Source organism: Sorex fumeus, unplaced genomic scaffold (assembly GCF_029834395.1).
Source record: "Sorex fumeus unplaced genomic scaffold, SorFum_2.1 ptg000265l, whole genome shotgun sequence".
NCBI classification, from domain to species: domain Eukaryota; kingdom Metazoa; phylum Chordata; class Mammalia; order Eulipotyphla; family Soricidae; genus Sorex; species Sorex fumeus.
The window spans coordinates 10,665,575-10,686,904 of NW_026606322.1; the positions used below are offsets into that span (position 1 = coordinate 10,665,575).

At 42.0% G+C, this 21,330-nt stretch overlaps 1 protein-coding gene across 1 annotated transcript in view; it reads left to right on the top strand.

Annotated features, from left to right (window-relative positions):
* Positions 1-21,330, top strand: part of CFAP44 (cilia and flagella associated protein 44) — a 134,116-nt gene that overhangs the window by 56,258 nt on the left and 56,528 nt on the right. Inside the window, exon 20 of the mRNA XM_056109135.1 lies at positions 1,170-1,300. Within this exon, the coding sequence (XP_055965110.1) occupies positions 1,170-1,300 (131 nt within the window). The remainder of the gene's footprint in view (positions 1-1,169; positions 1,301-21,330) is intronic.

Here is a 21,330-nt window from a genome sequence, read left to right on the forward strand (position 1 = left end):
AAAAACATGCTCTGGTGAAATCATAACAGTGAACTCACTATTTTGGTTAAAAGACCAACTTGTAGTGATTAACAAACATTAATGCTATTTTATGAGGAAGAAAGTTTATAGTTGCAGCACATGAATGACTTAGTTCAAAATAAAGAACTGGGGCTGTTTGGTGGGTAGATATCATTGCTTAAAATAGCCTCCCTCTGAAAAGAATAATGACTACTTGCAATTTTGTGTGTGAGTAAAGGTCCTGATATTTTTCCAGAGTGAAGATAAGAGTTATAAAAGTTATGGAAAAGTGTTTCCTTGGTGAAAGATGTTTTTAAAAAAATTAGCCAATGATTAAGTGCCATGAACTCCTCTGGCTCTGCCTGATTTTATAATAGGAATTACTTTAAGGTGGTAGGAATAAAAATTTTAAAATTTTGTATGTTGCCCAAATATTATTAGCTTTTATTATTTTAAATTGTGGGGAACATTTAATATGTATTTTAATTACATTATTTCTTTTTAATAATCTTTTAAATTTAGGTACTTGGATTTACAATATTGTTACTCATACTTCTTAATGGTCTCTTAGAACTTTTCCTCCATATTTCATGGGCTGGAGCAATAGCACAGTGGTAGGGTGTTCGCCTTACAAGCGACCAACATGGCCAACCTGAGTTCGATTCCTCCGCCCCTCTCGGAGAGCCTGGCAAGCTACCGAGAGTATTGGATATGCCAGACACAGTAACAACAAAGTCTCCAATGGAGACGTTACTGGGCCCGCTCGAGCAAATCGACGATCAACGGGAGGGCCTTTACCTTTACCTTTTACCTTTCATGGAGGATGAAAAGAAATAATTTCTGGATCCAAGGAGATGGCCATAAAAGGCTAGAGCAAATGCTTTGCCTCCTGGGTTTGATTTCTGACTTCACATGGTCCCAAGCACTACTTGGGAGTGAGACCTGAGCACAGGCGTCACTTGAGGGCATCCATTGAACACCACTGGATATGGCAGAAAATCTAAACCCACCTCCCCCCCAAAAAATTGTTTCTGAAATGTAGTTTATGATACTTGGGGTAGTGTTCTGATGCACCATGAAATTAAGACAAATGAAAATAATGCCCAAGATAGGATTGATAATGCATTGGAAAATTGCCTGTTTTGATTAACGTATCTGTTTACCTACAGGATTTTGACATAGATTCCAGAATTCGTGCAGAGATCAATAGCAAAACAGTTCACAAGATTCAACAGTTGGAAAAAGAATTAGCATGGGAAAAAGAGAAACATCACCTTGGCCTAATGAAACTACAGAATAGGTGGGATCCTTGGATTCTGGGAGCCAACATGTTTTGAGAGCATGTGTATGAGTACTTCTTAATGGTCTCTTAGAACTTTTCCTCCATATTTCATGGAGGATGAAAAGATATAATTTCTGGATCCAAGGAGATGGCTATAAAAGGCTAGAGCAAGTGCTTTGCCTCCTGGGTTTGATTTCTGACTTCACATGGTCCCAAGCACTACTTGGGAGTGAAGTAGTGCTGTACTGTAACTAAAATAGACAGATTAATAAGTCTACCGAAATGTCCATTCCCAGAGTTTTATAGTCTCAGGGAATCCTCAAGGCACTCCTTGTGTTTTCCTGAGCTTTCATTTTTGCCTTTCTAGTTCAAATCTGAGAAATTTAATAGATTTTATTTTTTTTTACAAACTAACTTATGTAATACATTCTGGTTTTGACAAATTATTTTCACTGTAATTAACACATAAACATATACAGAGGAAAAACTGAAGAAGAACCAAAGGATTTGTAATGAAAGATAACTTCATATCTGAACCCACTCATGCACCAGTTTATTTCACAAAGAAATAAGTTGCATAGGTGCAAAAGTCTTAATGTAAACTGTTTGCTGCATTTTATTGATGTGTAACCACACATATACAATACCTACATTAAGAACATTTTAGCACTCCAGAAAGTTTCCTTGTGGTCCCTCTCAGCAAATATTTGCTCTCCAAAGATGAGTATTTATTACCATCAATTAGTTTTGTCTGTGAACTTCAAGTAAATGAAATATTATAATATGATTATTCTTTTGTACTTTACTTCTTTTATCTGGTATCATGCCTAAGGTTATATTATTTGTTGTAGGTGATAGTAGTTCATTCTTTCCCACTAATTTCTAATGTTTTACTAAGTGGTATTACCACAATTTATCTACTTAACTATTGATGAATATTTGAATATCTGTTATATAGCTACTGTGAACAACAATGCTATGATTCTTCTTCTGCATGTTTTGAACATATATAAGCATTTATTTCTGTTTTTTTGCATTTTTTCCAAAAATGAATAATATATATAGGAAGAAAAGAAAGATTGAGAAGAAAGATATTAGATTAATATTCTATTGAAGACTACTGACATGATATGATTATGTGGAGAGATATAGATATAAAACTTCACAAAGTAATAGAGGAATGAAACATCAGGACATTGTTCTTTCCTGGACCTTGTGGACCTGTTGGGTCCATCTTTTATTAGTTATGGATAGGGGAAAATGGGTCCCTCCTTCTTACTGCATCAGTAAGTTTTCTTTTAAGGTTTTATTTAGGTTCATTTAGGGCTCTTGCTCTTGTATCTTTATTGGTATTCTGTCTGGTTGATCTATCTAATGGCTAAAGTGGAGTGTTGAAGTCTAACTGCTATTGAGTTTCTGTCAATGTATTTCTTGAAGGTTTGCAAACAAAAGCCATATAAACTTTGCTGACTCTACATTTGGTTTGTATATGTTGCTAAGAGTTCATTAATATTCCTTGATCTGCTGTTCCCTTAACAAGGAAGTACTATCCATTCCTATCTTTAATTACATTCTTTAGATTGAATGCTCTTCGGTCTGATAAAAGTATGGCTGTCCCGGCTTTTTTTTGTCCACCACCGGCTCATTTGTTCTTTTACATCCTTTCACTCTGGAACCTGTATTTGTCTTGTGGATTTTGTGGATTTTTACTGTAAGCAGTAAATAGATGGATTTTGTTTCCTGATTCATCCAGTCACTTTGTGCCTTTTGATGGGAGAGTCTTGTCCATTGATATTCAGAGTGATAATTGGTATAAAGGTTATAAAGGTCTGTGTTTCCATTATTCTCTGTGGGGTTGTTTCTGTAATTGATATTTGGTTTTTATAGCTGCCCTTTCAGTATTTCTTGCAGGGTTGGTTTAGTTATAGCAGATGTTCCTAGCTCTTGTTTGACTGAGAATTGTTTTATCTTTTCCTCAAATCTAGATGACAGCTTTTCAGGGTACTGAACTCTAGGATGACTTTCTTTCATCCAATACTTTGAATCTGTTATTCCACTCTCTTCTCGCTTGTATGGTTTCATATGGGAGATCTGCTGTGATATTTTTAAAGTTATTTCTCTTATTTTTGAGGTTTTTCTTCTCTCGATGCTTTAAGCAGTCTGTCTCTTTGGTATTTGCCATTTTTTATTACAGTGTATTTTGTTCTGTTTCTGTATATTGTTTGAGTGTATATTGTTTGGTACTCTTTGGGTCAGACTGGGAAAGTTCTGAGCTATTATCTCTTCCTTTTAGTGATTCTATAATTTAGAAATTAATCTTCTTACCTATCCATCAGGTGCCTTATGTTCTCTTCCACTCTTTTTATTTATTCTTTCTTTGCTGCTTTATTATTGATGCTGGTTTGTATTTTGCCTTTACATTTACAGATACAGTTATCTGTATTCATAATTCTGTTACTATGCCTTGTTGTTTTATTCTTTTGCTTTTTCAGTTGCATTTGTCTGAATTCTTTCATACTCTGAATCAATTATTCCTTGAGTTGCTTGCTTTTGTTTTTCTCTTATGGATGCTTAAATTCCCTTGCAAGTAACTAGCTTCATTGCCATTGCAGATAGTGTTGATATGAAGTCCTTCTCAACCAGGCTCAAGAATTTTTATGAGTGCTGGAATGATAGCACAGCGGGTAGGGTGTTTGCCTTGCATGCGGCCAACCTGGGTTTGATTCCCAGCATCCCATATGGTCCCCTGAGCACCACCAGGAGTAATTCCTGAGTGCATGAACCAGGAGTAACCCCGGTGCATAGCCGGGTGGGACCCAAAAAGAAAAAAAAAAGAATTTGTTATGAACTTGAGGCCTTGCCTGGATTCCTCTCTGTATCTGCCATTGCTGCCGAATCCCCTTGTTTCCCCATTATCACTTATCACTTATCACTTAACTTCCCGTTAGTCGTCGATTTGCTTGAGTGGGCGCCAGTAACGTCTCCATTTGTCCCTGTCGCGTGCAAGTGTAGCCCAATGGCATCTGTTCGCTCTGGGAACATGAAGGGCCTCAAACCAATCATTCATGATCTTGACGAAGAAGTCTGACCATCTGGTAGGTGGGCGGCCACGCGGTCTTTTGACATCCCGTGGAATCCAGTGGGTAACAGCTCTAGTCCAGCGGTCATCTTTAAATCTCATTACATGACCAGCTCATCTGATTTTGGACACCTTGGCAAATGAGACAGCGTCCCTGATTCTTGATCGTCGACGGATGTCAGAACTCCGGATTCTTTCTCTCATTTTAGTGAAATGTGATATTCCAAGCATAGCTCTTTCTATTCTTCTTTGGGAGACCTGAATAGTGTTCTCATCTTGTTTGCGTAGGGCCCAGGTCTCTGAGGCATATGTTAATGCAGGAAGAACAGTGGAATCAAAGAGATGTGCCCGGAGCTGGAGGTTCTTCGTCCTCTTAACTATTTCTTCGATGTTCTTGAAGGCGTTCCAAGCCGCTCTCTTCCTCCTGCGCAGCTCGGGTGTCAGGTCATTTGTCATGTTGACCTCTTGACCTAGGTACACATAGCTGTTGCATTCAGAGATGGTCATTCCGTTGAGAGCGAATGGGGCGTCAGGAACGAGGCTGTTTCTCATAAACATTGTCTTCGTAAGATTCAGCTGTAGTCCTACCTTTCCACACTCACGGTCAAAGTCGGCCAGCATTTGTGCCACTTGGCTGATGTTTGGTGTTATTAAAACAATGTCATCAGCAAAGCGGAGGTGGTGTAGTTGCCGACCATCTATCTTCACTCCCATTCCTTCCCATTCCAGTCGTCGCATGATGTTCTCGAGGGTGGCACTGAAGAGTTTCGGTGAAATGGTATCACCCTGCAGAACCCCTCTTTTGACATCAACGATCACTTCTTTGTAGAATGGTGAGATCCTGGTAGTGAATCCGCAATACAGCTCACGGAGGATCCTGATGTATTGGGCTTGAATGCCCTGATTGGCTAGGGCTTCAATGACCACTTCCATCTCAACAGAATCGAAGGCCTTCTTTAAATCAATGAACGTTAAACAGAGCGGCATCTTGAACTCCCGAGAAACCTCAATGAGCTTGGTTATCGTGTGGATATGGTCGATGGTGCTGAGTTCTTTGCGGAACCCGGCTTGCTCACATGGTTGTCCTTCATCTAGTGTTCTGCCAATCCTATTTAGGATGACTCGAGTGAACAACTTGTAGATGACAGACAATAGGCAGATCAGGCGATAGTTGCCAATGTCATGGATGTCTCCCTTCTTGAACAGTAGTACGGTCCTGCTGGTTTTCCATTGGGACGGAACCTTGCATTCAGACAGGTAGCGAGTGAAGAGCCGAGCCAGTGTATTGATGAGTACTGACGGCAGGTTCTTCAGGTGTTCACGTTTGACCTTGTCTGGGCCGGGTGCTGTTTGCTTCTTTACCGACAAAATGGCATGTCGGATTTCGGAAGGGAGAACGTTGGGAACGACATATCCATCCTGTGGATTTTGGTATGTCAGCAAGTGGACATGGCTATCGAAGAGATTTGAGTAGAAGTCATGGATAATCTTCTCCATTGCCGTTCTGGAGGATGTGATGGATCCATCAGGACGTCGGAGGGCAGTCATCTTGGTCTTGTAGTTGGCGAAGGACAGGCGGGCGTTATGAATACTTTTCCCGGCTTCTGCCGCATCTACCAGTACTTCTGCTCTTTTCTCTTTGAGGTCTTCCTTGATCGCATCTCTGCACTGCTTTGCGAGGTCAGATGTTAGCTTGCGGTTGCCTGAGGCATGCGCCAAACCACGCTGGCGAATTAGCTCAAGAGTTTTCGAAGATAGGCGATTTTTTGTGGCTATCTCTCTCTTGGCGTTCCTCGCACATTCATGGAGGTGCTGAACCAGTCGATTGTATTCCTCGTCAATGTTGTCAACAATGGCATTTTCCCATGTTGCCGCAATAGTACCAAAGAGTTCCCAGTTGGTGGTCGTTCTGGGAGTTCTCTTTTTGAACTTTGCAGCCCTTTCTCCCCGCTCTGTGAAGTAGAATTTTGCACGAAGGAGACGGTGGTCCGATCCTGTTCGAAATTTTGGGACAACAGCGACATCAGTCAGGCAAAACCGTCGATTGAATATGATGTGGTCTATTTCGTTGTGGAATCGTCCACCGGGAGACTCCCGTGTCCATCGTTTAGATTCTGCCTTCTGGAACTGTGAGTTACCATGAATGGTCTTGGTCGACATGATGAACTCAGACAGTCTCTCACCCTGTTCGTTCCATTCTAGGCCATGGGTCCCGATGTGAAGTTCTTCAGCTGATCTTCTCGGTCCTATCTGGGCATTAAAATCACCCACAATGATCTTATAGAAGGTGTGGTCTTCTTTATAGAACTTCTCTAGCTCCATGTAGAACTTCTCGATTTCTCTTTCATCATAATGAGATGTTGGTGCGTAGACAACGAAGATAGAAACTGCAGGCAGTGAGCCACATCTATTCAAATGTAAACGTCCGTTTCGGGTTGTTAGGCATTCGAATGAATCAATGCTCTTGGCCAAGTTTGTGTTGACAAGGGCACCGACGCCTCCAACACCTCTTTTATCGCATGTTCCGAGGAACAATTCTTCTCCAGTGTCGCAAACGGCATGGTGAGATTCGTGCCTTCTTGTCTCGGTCAGACCAATGATGTCGTACTTGATCATTTGCGCTTGTACCATCAGGTCCTCGATGGATGCATCTGATGCTAGCGTACGTGCATTGAAAGTACAGACGATCATTTTTGTGTTCCTTCGTTGTGGCAGCCTAGGTCGGCCTTGAGATTTTGTCAGCCTCTCCTTTCTCATCCTTCTCAGTGCTGCCATGTCAGTGAAGCCTTCAGGGTCAGGTGAATGAGACCAGTTGTAGTTACTGGTTTTGGCATATCGAATACACAACGGATAGCTTGCCAGGCTCTTCCGTGCGGGCGGAATACTCTCGGTAGCTTGCCAGTCTTTCCGAGAGGGATAGAGGCTTTTGGGGCGACCTCTAATCACCCTTGTAGGTGTTACCATATTTGAACCCTATCAAATACGGTACGACAATTCCGGAAGTTGGGTATTTAGTGTCTTATGATGTGTCGCGCGGCCACTTTGCGGCCGCGCGTGTCCAGAAAGTGTCCTGAAGTGTGGCAACGGCTGGGTAGTGGAAGTAGTGTCGATGTTTCCCCATTGTTCTTTGAATTTTGTGGATGCTGACAGTGGAGCTTTAGATTCCATGTTACCTGAGTTATAAAAGTAAAAGTAAAGTAAAGGCCCTCCCGTTGATCGTCGATTAGCACGAGCGGGCCCAGTAACGTCTCCATTGGAGACTTTGTTGTTACTGTGTCTGGCATATCGAATACTCTCGGTAGCTTGCCGGGCTCTCCGAGAGGGGCGGAGGAATCGAACTCGGGTCAGCCATGTTGGCCGCTTGTAAGGCGAACGCCCTACCCGCTGTGCTATCGCTCCACCTGAGTTATGATCTGATTAATTATTTATACTAACAGTCTGCTGCTTGAGCTTCTGCTGTTCAGACTGTTTTTATTATCAAGTAATGGTATTTTAGTGAGAAAGAGAGATATAGATGTTCCTCTTGTTTATTCTCCAGGACTGCACTGTTAGCACTGTCCTCTCCTTGTTCATCAATTTGCTCAAGTGGGCACTGGTAACCTCTCACAACAAATTGTGAGACTTGTTGTTACTGTGTTTGGCATATCAAATAGGTCATGGGTAGCTTGCCAGGCTTTGCCATGTGGGCAAGATGCTCTTGGTAGCTTGCTGGGCTGTCCGAGAAGGGCAGAGGAATCAAACCTGGGTTGGCTGCATGCAAGACAAATGCCCTACCCACTGTACTACTACATTACTACATGAATGTTAATGAATGTTAATTTATATTTATTATAATTGTTAAAGGTCTGGAGCAATAGCACAGCAGGTAGGGCGTCTGCCTTGCACGCAGCCAACATGGCCGACCCGAGTTCGATTCCTCCGCCCCTCTTGGAGAGCCCGGCAAGCTACCGAGAGTATTCGATATGCCAGACACAGTAACAACAAAGTCTCCAATGGAGACGTTACTGGGCCCGCTCGAGCAAATCGATGATAATTGTTAAATTTATATGATCAGATTTTAATCCTACTTCAAAGGACATCATAAATTTTGTGTATAATAAAGGAAAGGGAGAAAATGACTCAATGAACCAGAAATGAATAAAGACAGCTAAAGTCAGCATGTTAAAGGCTAAAAACAATACATTAAATATACATTTAATGTGTGTTTTATCTCATGTTGGTAATTGGCTGTCAGGAAACAACAACAATCTCCTTCTAGATGTATGGACCCTTGCACGAACACTGGAAAAGGTTGAAACCTGATGGAAGTTAAAAGACCCATGAAGTCAAAAAAGGGGAAAAGATGCCTTGAGAGCACGTCCTGCCAAGCACTTGGGAGCACAACCCCATAAACTTATCACTGTCATGCCGTTGTTCATTGATTTACTCGAGCAGGCTCCAGTATTGTCTCCATTTGTCTCAGCCCTGAGATTTTACAGCCTCTCCTTACTCGCCTTTCCCAACACTGCCATACTGGAGGCTCTTTCAGGGTCAGGGGAATGAGAACTGTTATTGTTACTGTTCTTGGCATATCTCCAGAAATATTCTGCAGAGATAGCTACGGAAATATTCTATGACTGGATTAGGACTCTGTAGTGTAAGTTTCAAAGGAAAAAGGTGCAGGGGTTCATGGACATGCTTGAACTTGAGACTCCAGATTTCAGTGGCTGAGGGCTGCCTCCCCAGGCTGGAAGATGACGATGGCAGTGGTAGCGGCAGTGGCCGACAGGCAAAGGCAGAAGAGCCTGAGAAACAGGTCCCAGGTCCCCGGATGGTCGGTAGTCGGTTTATTTCTCTTTCTTCCTGGGTGTAGTCCGATCTCTCTCTTTACAGCGCAGTCATAGTTGTCATTTTGGTCATAGTCCCTGTCACCAGAATTCATCATCCTAGTCTCCTCATAGATCTCCACTGTCATATCTTCTTCCTCATCTTGACAGTCTCATAGTTATCTACTTCCTGTCATCATCATCGTCATCTGGTTCTCCTTCTAGTCCTCAGAGTCTCCCAAAATCTCAGTTCTTCTCCTTGTCTCCAACGTCTCATTGTTGATTTTCTCATCTTCAACGTTTAGTCCTCAGCATCTACTCAAAAAATTAGAAATTGAGCTCCCATTTGACCCAGCAATACCACTCCTGGGAATATATCCCAGAGAGGCAAAAATGTATAGTCGAAGTGACATCTGCACTTGTTTGTTCATTGCAGCCCTCTTTACAATAGCCAGAAACTGGAAGAAACCTGAATGCCCAAGAACAGATGACTGGTTAAAGAAACTTTGGTACATCTACACAATGGAGTACTATGTAGCTCTTAGAAAAGATGAAGTCATGAAATTTACATACAAGTGGTACAATATGGAAAGTGTCATGCTAAGCGAAATGAGTCAGAAAGAGAGGGATAGACATAGAAAGATTGCATTCATCTGGGGGATATAAAGTAACAAAGTATGAGATTAATACCCAAGAATAGCTGAGATCAGCACCAGGAGGATTACTCCATAACTTAGAGGCCAGCCGGGTATCCTAGAGGAAAGGGCTATTCAGATAGAGAAGGGAGCACCAAATAAAGGATGTTTGGAGGATCCTCCCAGGAGGGGAGATGCATGTCGAAAGTAGACTATGGACTGAACATGTTTGCCACTCAATGCCTCTTTTGCAGACCACAACACCCAAAAGGAGAGAGAGAACACAGGGGATTGCCCTGCCACAGAGGCGGGGGGGGGGTGGGGGGATGGGGATGGGGGGGATATTATCCATGGTGGTGGAAAATGGGCACTGGTGGAGGGATGGGTATCTGATCATTGTATAATCGAAACCCAAGCACAAAAAATTGTAAATCTACAACTTTAAAAAAAAATAAAATACAATAAAGGGAAAAAAAAAGAAAAAAAAAGCATCTACAACATCTTGTCCTCAGCATCTCGCCTTTCTCATCTCCAATGCCTATTTCTCAGCATCTTGTCTTCAGCATCTACAACATCTCGTCCTCAGCATCTCATCTTCAGCATCTCGTCCCCGACATCTTCAACATCTCAGTTTCAGTGTCTAGTCCTCTCTTACCCCTTATAACATAGCTATTTAGAGATCATGAAGGGTGGGGTCGAACATTATCATAACAACAAACAGAGGTAAAGCCACTCCTACAGGGGATTAACTCAAGGATAAAATGTCATCTGAGGATTCAGCATTCCAGATTACTAGGAGATCCGCTCAAGAGCGGGATTCCATCCAGGGTGTATTGCTTTCTCCTTTCCTCATCTAGTAATCCAATTAAACAGTCATAGTAATTTGACTTCTTATAATATTTCTAGCAATGTCATTTTGTATGAACACAGTAAGAGACATATTAAGTTAAAGGTTGGCTCTTCCTGGGGACATCTCACTATTTATTTCAGACCACAGTCCTCAGGCCAGCTTAGTCTTCCTAACCCCAGAAGGGTCCTTATTCATTTATTTCTTTTTAGGTCATGAGAGAGTTGGTCCATGACTGTGCTCTTAACTTATAGTTAAGTATTATGGTACTTTCCCTGGCCCATTTTGATGCCAGGGTAGCTCAAAACTTGCCCCGAGATCATCCAGTCCCTTGTCGGGACCCTGCTCCTAAAATGCTAGGAACTAAAGGGAACTGAGGCTTAAGTCAAGTAATTATGGATACGCAGGGATAAATATTATTTTGGAGTCAAGTAACTCCATGTTACATAGTATAGCATCAGTTGTCTTCCTGTATCTACCCGAATAGTACATTGCTAAATAAACCATGCAAATGACATAAAGCAAAGAGGAAAGCAATATAGGATTACTAGTGCCTGATGGAATTGGGTGTGCCTCAGTTGCACTCCTGATGGAGTGGGAGTGACTCAATAAGCCTTAAGCTCCCTGGGGGAGGAGCAAGGATAACCCAATGTTACCCAACACTGTAGTACCCCACAGTGATACTACAGTGGTGAGTGACGTAATGCAGTTGTGTCCACGTGATTCTGGATTTTGGTGTGGCCACTAGAGTTAGGGAGGTCTAGGGATATGGGCCAAGAGGAAGGCGGAAGCTTTACAATTCCCTGTAGTACACCTGGTTGGGAGGTTTTAAGATTTACATCAGCAAGTGCAAATCCTTAGGTTGGGTGGGGAGTGGGCGTACAAAGACACAGGTGCACGTTTTCTATATAGCCAGGAGGGGAACTGCTGGGTCTGACCTTCTGTGTTTGTTTAGCTTTAGCAGATACTGTCAATCAGTTTTATAGGATTGTTCAATACATTTTTTCTGTGATCATCATTGTATGAGATGTCTGATTTATTAGTGAAGTATTTGGTCCTGGCCTTTGTTTGGGGGGAGGAGTTTTCTAAAATAATTTTTAAAGTTTTTGGTTCATAATAGTATTAATAATGGCTTCTAGTAGACATAATTCTAACACCAAACCCATAACCGGTGTCCCCCAAATAAACCCAGCCCCCCACCCCTCTTATCACCCTCGCCGAACTGAACTCAATTGTGTGGGTCAGTTCCTCTGTTAACATTGCTTTCGTACCTTTATTGTTCCCTCACTGTGTGTGTTTAGGTCCCACATATGAGAGAGATCATTATGTGTCTGTCCCTCTCCTCACTGACGTCACTCAGCATGATATTCTCTAGTTTAATCCATGTTGCTGCAAGTTTCATAATTTTGTTCTTTCTTACAGCTGCATAGTATTCTATTGTGTATCTGTACCACAACTTCCTGATCCACTCATTTGTAATTGGACATTTGGGTTGTTTCCATATCTTGGCTATTGTACTAAGTGCAATAGTCAAGTGATGAACATAAGTGTGCATATATCCTTTCAAATTAACGTTTTTTGTGTTTGGGGAATAGATGTCAAAAAGTGGTATTGCTGGATCATGTGGGAGCTCTAGTCTTTCTCTTTCTTTTTTTTTTTTTAAATCTCATATTGCTTTCCATAAAATTTGAACCAGATAATATTCTCACCAACATTGAAGAAGGATTCCTTATCACCATAATCCCACCTGCACTGACTAATTCCAGGTTTTTTGATATGTGGAGGCCTTTGATTGCCAATTCAAATTCTTCACTTGTGATCAGTCTATTCAGATTTTCTTGCTTTCATTGTTTCTTTCTTACTCTTTCTTTCCCCTCTCCCTCCCTGCTTCCCTCCCCCTTTCTTCTTTCTCTTCTTTCTTTTTCTTCTTTCATTCTTCCTCCCTCCCTCCCTCCCTCCCTCCCTCCCTTCCTTCCTTCCTTCCTTCCTTCCTTCCTTCCTTCCTTCCTTCCTTCCTTCCTGTTGTAGAATGCTGTATATTTCTAAGAATTTGTTTATTTCTTCCACACTATCTAGTATGCTGTCAGATAGATTGTCAGGGGAAAGGATGGGTCACTCCTGCCATATTGATTCCTGGATCTGTGAAGTAACCCCCTATCTATGCTCAAATGATCATATGTAGTTCTGGAAACCAAGCCTGGGTGGCTGCATGTAAAGTGAACACCTCACCTCCTCTGTTACTCTTCTAGTCCCCAATGTTGCCAGATAGATTGTTATAATACTTGTAATCCCTTTTGTTTCTGTAGTATCTTTTATGACTTCTTTAATTTTTTATTATATTTGAGCTTTTCTCTCTTTGTATGTCTAAAGCTTTGTATATTTTGTGGTTACAAAAAAAACCCAGCTCTTAGTTTCAATGACCTTTTTAATGGTCTTTTTGATCTCTCTTTCTCTTTTTAAAAATTTTGTTAATTTCTTCTCCAATTCTTATTTTATTTTTATCTCATTCTCCTGACCTTGGGTTTTGTATAGGCTTACATTTTAAAATTTTTATTTAAAATTATTAAATAAAATTATTTTGATTCCTGAATTAGGTCTTACTATAAATTTTTATTTTTATACTGCTTTTGTGGCATTCATGTTTTTCTATAGGATGTTTCTTCATTTTAATTTGTCTACATATGGGTTACACCCAGTGGTACTCAGGGCTTACTCCTGGCTCTTGCCTAGGAATCACACCTGATGGTGCCTGGAGGACCATATGGGATACCAACGATTGAACTCAAGACTGGCTGCTTGCAAGGCAAATGCCCTGCCCACTATACTACCTCTCTGGTCATCCATATATTTTTACTTTCTTCTAGACTTCCTTCTTGATTCAGAAATGTATCAACAGAAAGTGTTTTTTCTTCAGATTCCAGTGATTTACATTCTTTTTTTGTAGTTGATTTCTAGTTTCATGCCACTGTGATATGAAAAGATGCTTTAATCTTCATAAATTGCCTAAGACTTTTTTCTGTCCCAACATATATGGTACATTATTAAGAGTGCAAAAATAATTACTGTCCTTTTCCCTACTAAGTCTGTGGTGGTTCATAAAATTTCAAAGCTATATCCCACAAAGATGGGTTTGCATTTCAGAGGTTAAAATTTTGCAAATTACATTTTCACCTATAAAACTAACAGTGAGTCAGGCCATAAACTGAAAGGCTGATTTTGGGCACACACAACAGCAATGAGTCCCGGAGGGCACCACAGCACTGGAGATTTCTCTGGGCCCCAGATCAAGCCGATTTCACTGGAGCACCCCTGATAGAGCAAGTGCAGCCTTCCTGCCTTCTCCAGATGGAATCCTGGTGACCATGAGCTTACACAAGCAAGGCTCTGGTATGGGGGTTTCAGGACTAAATCTCCAAACTGCATGGTGGCAGTGGAACATGGAGCCTCAGCCAGGCTTCCAGTCTGCTCCTGACGCAGGAAGTCACGCCCACAACCCGCCCCTACACGCCATCTTGGGCCCAGAAACTCCCAATTGAATCCCAAAATGGAATAGCTCCCTACAGAGATGTCTCTGGAACCCAAGTATTTATAATATTAGAATTTCAGAAGCCCAGCCTCAGGAACAGCCATGCAACCTCTCATAATATGCAAATTGAGCAATAGAAAATAAATGATCTAGCATCGGCCCCTGGAAGGCAGATATGAATAGTGGTGGGAAAATTCGAGCAAAATATAATGCCCCAAAATAGAGAGAGAGTAACTGAGCAATTGCCTGCTATAGAGGCAGGGTGAGGACTTGAGGACTGGGGTGGAGGGGGAGGGGAATAATGGGGACATTGGTGGTGGAAGGTTTGCACTGCTGGAGGGATGGGTGTTCCATCATTGTATGGTTGAATCTCTAACTGTATCTCACAGTGGTTCAATTTAAAAGAAAGGATAGTTTTGCTCTATTAACTAAATAAACAACAACAAATGCTGATCTCTTCATTTTTATATACCAGCCATCTTTGACTTGCCTTTTATTTTGGCTAAATGCCTATATTATATAATAGTAAAAATAGTTGCTTGTGGTTTATAAATTTTTTGAGTATCATTTTTCTCCTGCTCCCTTCCTCCCTGTTCTTTGTTTCTCTCTCTCTGTCTCTCTCTTCCTCGCTCTCTCTTTCATCTTTTTTTTTAAATGTAAGAGTACTGCTATTTATTCAGCCATTGATTAAGTTGATTGAATTGGGCATGAACTCCACATTACTTTTTTTTAATTCTATTCTGAATGGTAATTTAATGAATGGTAATTTAATTTTTTTGGTAATTTAATTTTATTATTTTATTATTTATTTATTAAATATTATTTATTTTGCTCGTAAAAGTAAAGGCCCTCCCGTTGATCATCGATTTGCTCGAGCGGGCCCAGTAACGTCTCCATTGGAGACTTTGTTGTTACTGTGTCTGGCATATCGAATACGTCACGGGGAGCTTGCCAGGCTCTGCCTTGCGGGCGAGATACTCTCGGTAGCTTGCCGGGCTCTCCGAGAGGGGCGGAAGAATCGAACTCGGGTCGGCCATGTTGGCTGCGCGCAAGGCAAACGCCCTACCGCTGTGCTATCGCTCCAGCCCAAATATTATTTATTAAATAATATAAATATTAAATTTATGTTATTTATATTATATTATATAATATAAATATAATTTATATTATATTATTAAATAAATATAAAATATTATTTATTAAAGAAGATCACACCTTCTACAAGATCATTGTTGGTGATTTTAATGCCAAGATAGGACCAAGAAGATCAGTCGATGAACTCCACATCGGGACCCATGGCCTAGAATGGAATGAACAGGGTGACAGACTGTCTGAGTTCATCATGTCAACCAAAACCTTCCATGGTAACTCACAGTTCCAAAAGGCTGAATCTAAACGTTGGACATGGGAATCTCCCGATGGACGGTTCCACAATGAAATAGACCACATCATATTCAATCGGCGCTTTTGCCTAACCAATGTTGCTGTTGTCCCAAAATTCCAAACGGGATCAGACCACCGTCGTCTTCGTGCAAAATTCTACCTCACAGAACGAGGAGAAAAGAATGCAAGGTTTAAGAAGAGGACTCCCAGAACAACCACCAACTGGGAGCTCTTTGGCTCTGTTGCGGCAACATGGGAAGATGCCGTCATTGACAACATTGATGAGGAATACGATTGAATGATTCAGCACCTCCATGATTGTGCGAGGAATGCCAAGAGAGAGATAACCACAAAAAACCACCGTTCTTCGAACACTCTTGAACTTATTCGCCAACGTGGCTTGGCACATGCCTCACACAACCACAAGCGAACATCTGAACTGGCAAAACAGTGCAGAGAAGCCATCAAGGATAACCTCAAAAACAGGAGAGCAGCAGTACTGGTAGATGCGGCAGAAGCTGGGAAAAGCATTCATAATGCCCGCTTGTCCTTCACCAACTACAAAACCAAGATGACTGCCCTCCGACATCATGATGGATCTATCACATCTTCCAGAAGGGCAATGGAGAAGATTATTCATGACTTCTACTCAGATCTCTTTAATAGCCACATCCACTTGCCCACATACCACATACCACATGATGGATATGTCGTTCCCAATGTTCTCCCTTCCGAAATCCAACATGCCATCTCGTCGGTAAAGAAACAAAGAGCACCTGGCCCAGACAAGATCAGATCTGAACACCTGAAGAACTTACCATCAGTACTCATCAATACATTGGCTCAGCTCTTCACACGCTACCTGTCTGAATGCAAGGTTCCATCCCAATGGAAAACCAGCAGGACTGTACTACTATACAAAAAGGGAGACATCCACGACATCGGCAACTATCGCCCAATCTGCCTATTGTCTGTCGTCTACAAACTGTTCACTCGAGTCATCCTGAATAGGATTAGCAGAACACTAGATGAAGGACAACCATGTGAACAAGCCGGATTCCGAAAAGGATTCAGTACCATCGACCATATCCACATGATTACTAAGCTCATTGAGGTTTCTCGGGAGTTCAAGATGCCGCTCTGTCTAACGTTCATTGATTTAAAGAAGGCCTTTGATTCTGTTGAGACAGAAGCGGTCATAGAAGCCCTAGCCAATCAGGGCATACAAACTCAATACATCGGGATCCTTCGTGAGCTCTATTGCGGATTCACTACCAAGATCTCACCATTCTACAAAGAAATAATCATCCATATCAAGAGAGGAGTTCGGCAGGGTGATACCATTTCACCAAAACTCTTCAGTGCCACCCTCGAGAACATCATGCGACGACTGGAATGGGAAAGCATGGGAGTGAAGATAGATGGTCGGCAACTACACCACCTCCGCTTTGCTGATGACATCGTTCTAATAACACCAAACATCAGCCAAGCGGCATAAATGCCGAACGACTTTGACCGTGAATGTGGAAAGGTCGGACTACAGCTGAATCTTACGAAGACAATGTTTATGAGAAACAGCCTTGTTCCTGACGCTCCATTCGCTCTCAACGGAACCACCATCTCCGAATGCAACAGTTATATATACCTAGGTCGAGAAATCAACATGATGAATGACCTGGCACCTGAGTTGCGCAGGAGGAAGAGAGCGGCTTGGAATGCCTTCAAGAGCGTTGAAGAAATAACTAAGAGGACAATGAACCTCCAGCTACAAGCACATCTCTTTGATTTCACTGTTCTTCCTGCATTAACATATGCCTCAGAGACCTGGACCCTACGAAAACAGGATGAGAACGCTATTCGGGTCTCTCAAAGAGGAATCGAAAGAGCTATGCTTGGAATATCACAATTCACTCAAATGAGGGATAGAATCCGGAGTTCTGATCTTCGTCAACGCTCAAGAATCAGGGACGCTGTCTCATTTGCCAAGACATCAAAAATCAGATGGGCTGGACACGTAATGAGGTTTACAGACAACCGCTGGACTAGAGCCATTACCGATTGGATTCCACGGGACATCAAAAGATCACGTGGACGCCCACCTACAAGATGGTCAGAGTTCTTCGTCAAGACCCTGAATGATCGGTTTGAGGCTCTGCATGTTCCTAGAATGAACAGATACCATTGGGCTATGCTAGCACGCAACCGGGATGAATGGAGACGTTACTGGCACCTGCTCGAGTAAATCGATGAATAACGGGGATTAAGTGATTAAGTGATTGATTTTATTCCCCCCCCCTTTTTTTGATTCACCATGAGATACAATTACAAAGCTTTCATGTTTGAGCTTTGGTCATACAATCATCAAACACCTATCCCTCCACCAGTGCACATTTTCCACCACCAAAATCCCCAGTATTCCCCCCTCCCCCACACCCCCATTCCAACCCTCCCCTGCCTGTGTGACAATTTCCCCCATACTCTCTCTCTATTTTGGTCACATTTAATATTTTTACACCAGTCTCACCACCACTCAAACCTGCCGCAAAGGCAATGCTAGACGATTTGTTTGGTGTTGCTTGTTATGGATAGAATATAATGTCAAGGAAATTCTGTGTTGTTCTCTTCAGGGAGCTTTAGTTTATAATCTCTGAGTCTTGGCTGTTGATGAGATTACATGGCACTGGGAGCAGCTTGTGGGTGTGAGTGTCAAGCTTCTGGAAAGCTGAGGACCTGAGGGGAGGTCCGAACAGGCTTGGAAATCTCAGTTGGGCTTTGAGATGTCAGTCATGGGTTCCCACATATCTGGGTTTTCCTACGGGTCTGCTCTCTGGTGAGGTTCATCTTGTCTTGGGTCAGGCTCGTCCGAGCATATAAAGAGTAGCCTTGGGAATGGCAGTGGTTTGGTTCTGGATGTTTTTTGGCTGCCAGGGTTCTGTTTGGGGCAGGGAGGGAAACTCAACCTGCAACGCTCCAAGGTGCCCTGGTAAAGACAGCCTGGACCGGGGTCAGGATATTCGACAGCACTGTCTTCTGGGAGTTTCAGTTTATAGTCCATGGGTCCTGGCCATCGATGAGATTACATGGTGCCAAGGGGCAGTTTGTGGGTGTGACTGCCTAGCTACTGGAAATCTGGGGTTGTGGGGAGCGGAGGCCCAGTCCCAATCCAAGCGGGCCTTCTCAGTCATGGTTCCTGCCTACCTGCGCGCTACCAACCCTTACTGCATCTTTTGATCTCTTTCGAATTTTGTGGGTCTCTGAAATAAGGCCAATAAATGAGCTAATATAGTTGAGCCGGAGGTGGTTTGTGGGTGTGTCTCCCACATACCTTTTGGCCATTTAATTTTTTGGTAAACTTGGCTCTAGGTTGTTGGGGTATGGCCAAAGGTGCAGCGGCAATTTTGGGGTATCTGGAAGTTTGAAGGCACCATCGGGCTGCTGATGCACTACCCCACAGGTACAGGTTGATATGCAAGTGGCACCATACCCCCTCTCTTTCTTCTTTTTAGTGAGTCACCTGGAGAGACACAATTACAAAGCTGTTCACAGTCGGGTTTCAGTCATGCAATGTTCCAACACCCTTCCTTCCACTAGTGTACATTCCCCACCACCAATGTCCCCAGTTTCCCTCCCCTCACCCCCACCCAAACCTATCTCTATGGCAAGCACTTTCTCTCTCTCTCTCTCGATCTCTCTCTCTCTATCTCTCCCTCTCTCCCTCTCTCCCTGTCCCTACCCCCTTCTTTCTCAGCATTGTGGTTTGCAATACAGATACTGAGAGGTTATCATGTTTGTTCCTTTACCTACTTTCAGCATGCAGTTCTTACCCAGAGTGATCATTTCCAATCATTTCCATCATTCATGTCCCTTCTTGAAACAGGCTTCCAGTCATGGACAATCCTTCTGGCCTCTGTTTCACATTAAGTCTGTCTCTCTATAACTCAAGTGAGTCTATTAATTTTTAATTGATTTATTATTCATTTGAAACATAGAATGTAAGAGACTTAGCTTTATATGTCTCTATGAGTATGAGACTAATTATACCTTTACATGAGTCTTTTATAACAATTTTTAATTAGTGAATCACTGTGGAGTACAGTTACAGACTTACAAACTTTCGTGCTTGCGTTTTAGTCATACAATGGGCGAGTATCCATCCCTCTACCAGTGCCCATTCTCCACCACCACAGAGGCGGGGTGTGGTGGGGGAGGGATGGTGTTGGGGTGGTGGGAGGGATACTGGGACTTTTACATGAGTCTTTTATAGGCAGCATATAATAGTGTTTTTTCTTTTAATTCAGCCAACCACATACCTTTTGATTTGTAACCCTTTTATTATTGGTATATGAAGGCTAGTTACAGCTCTTTAAGCTTTTAAAAAAATTCTATTTATTACCTTGTTTTTATCAACTTTTAAAATTTCTATATAGAAAACTTTCTTTTAATATTTCATGTAGCTTTTGATGGCTAACTACTTCAGGTTGTTTTTCATCTTCAGCCTTATGTCTAAAAGAGCATTTGTAGAGCGTTCTTAAGATTGCAGTTTTTACTATTGTTTTGGCTATAGTAATAATGCTGCTAAGAACATCGGAGTGCAAATTTCTGTGTTTTCTTTCCTTTTCATTGAATCACAGTTACAAATTTGTGCGTGATTAGGTTTTAGTCGTACAGTGCCCCAGCACACTGGTGTTCCAACACCTTTCACTAGTGTACATCTCCCACCACTAATGTCCCATTTCCCTCCTCAGACCTCCACACCAACCCCAGCCTGCCCCTATACAAAATCAAGATGCAAAAGTCCATGGCTTTCCTATATTCAAATAATGAAAGAGAAGATATTAAAATAATCTTGTTCACAATTGTGCAGATCTCTTTTCTAATGAGTATTTTTATATCCCTCAACTAAGTGCCTAGGCATGTATCAATGGATCATATGGCATTTATATTTTATTTTTCTAGGGGAGTCATACACAGCTGTGTTCAGGGCTTACTCCTAGTTCTGCACTCAGAGATTGGTCCTGACTGGCATGGAGGACCATACATGTCAGGGGTTGAACCAGGTTGGTCTTGTGTATGGTAAGCACCGTACCTGCTGTAGTATTGTTCCAGTGCCTCCTTTCGATTTTTAAGAGAAATTTCTACATCATTTTCACCTTCTCATCAAAAGGCTTCTAATTTCTTCATATTACCACCTATATTTATTGTTGACAATATTGAAACTATGATATGATCATCCACCTCTCAATGTGGTCATTTGCCACATTAAATGATATAGAACCCATTTTCATGTGTTCGTCTCTATGTTTTCTTTGGAGAAATGTCTACTCCGGTCCTTCACTCATTTTTTTTTTATTGGATTGCTGGCCTCTATGTTACTGTATAATGCTTTGCATATCTTGGATATTAAATCCTATTGGTATATATAACTTGTGAATATCTTCTCCTCGTTACTGGTTCCTTCTTTTTTTTCGGTAGTTTCTCTACTGGTAATTTCTTTTGTAGTTTTGAATACACGGCTTTATACATTTGGGCGTTACCCAGGAATTGAGAGCTAAAGGAAACGGAACTGCCTAAGTTTCTCACAGGAGGAAAAGCAATGGGCGGTGAGTTCATGGAATTCCAGGCACAAGAATCACACAGACAAAGCAACTCATTCTCCCTGTGCTTCCGCCTGGGATGTGCCGCCTGTGCCTGCCTGTTCCATGGCACCTTCTCCTGCCCATCTCATTCTTTCCACAAAAAAACCCAGCACTTCTTCCTTGTCATGTTCTGCACA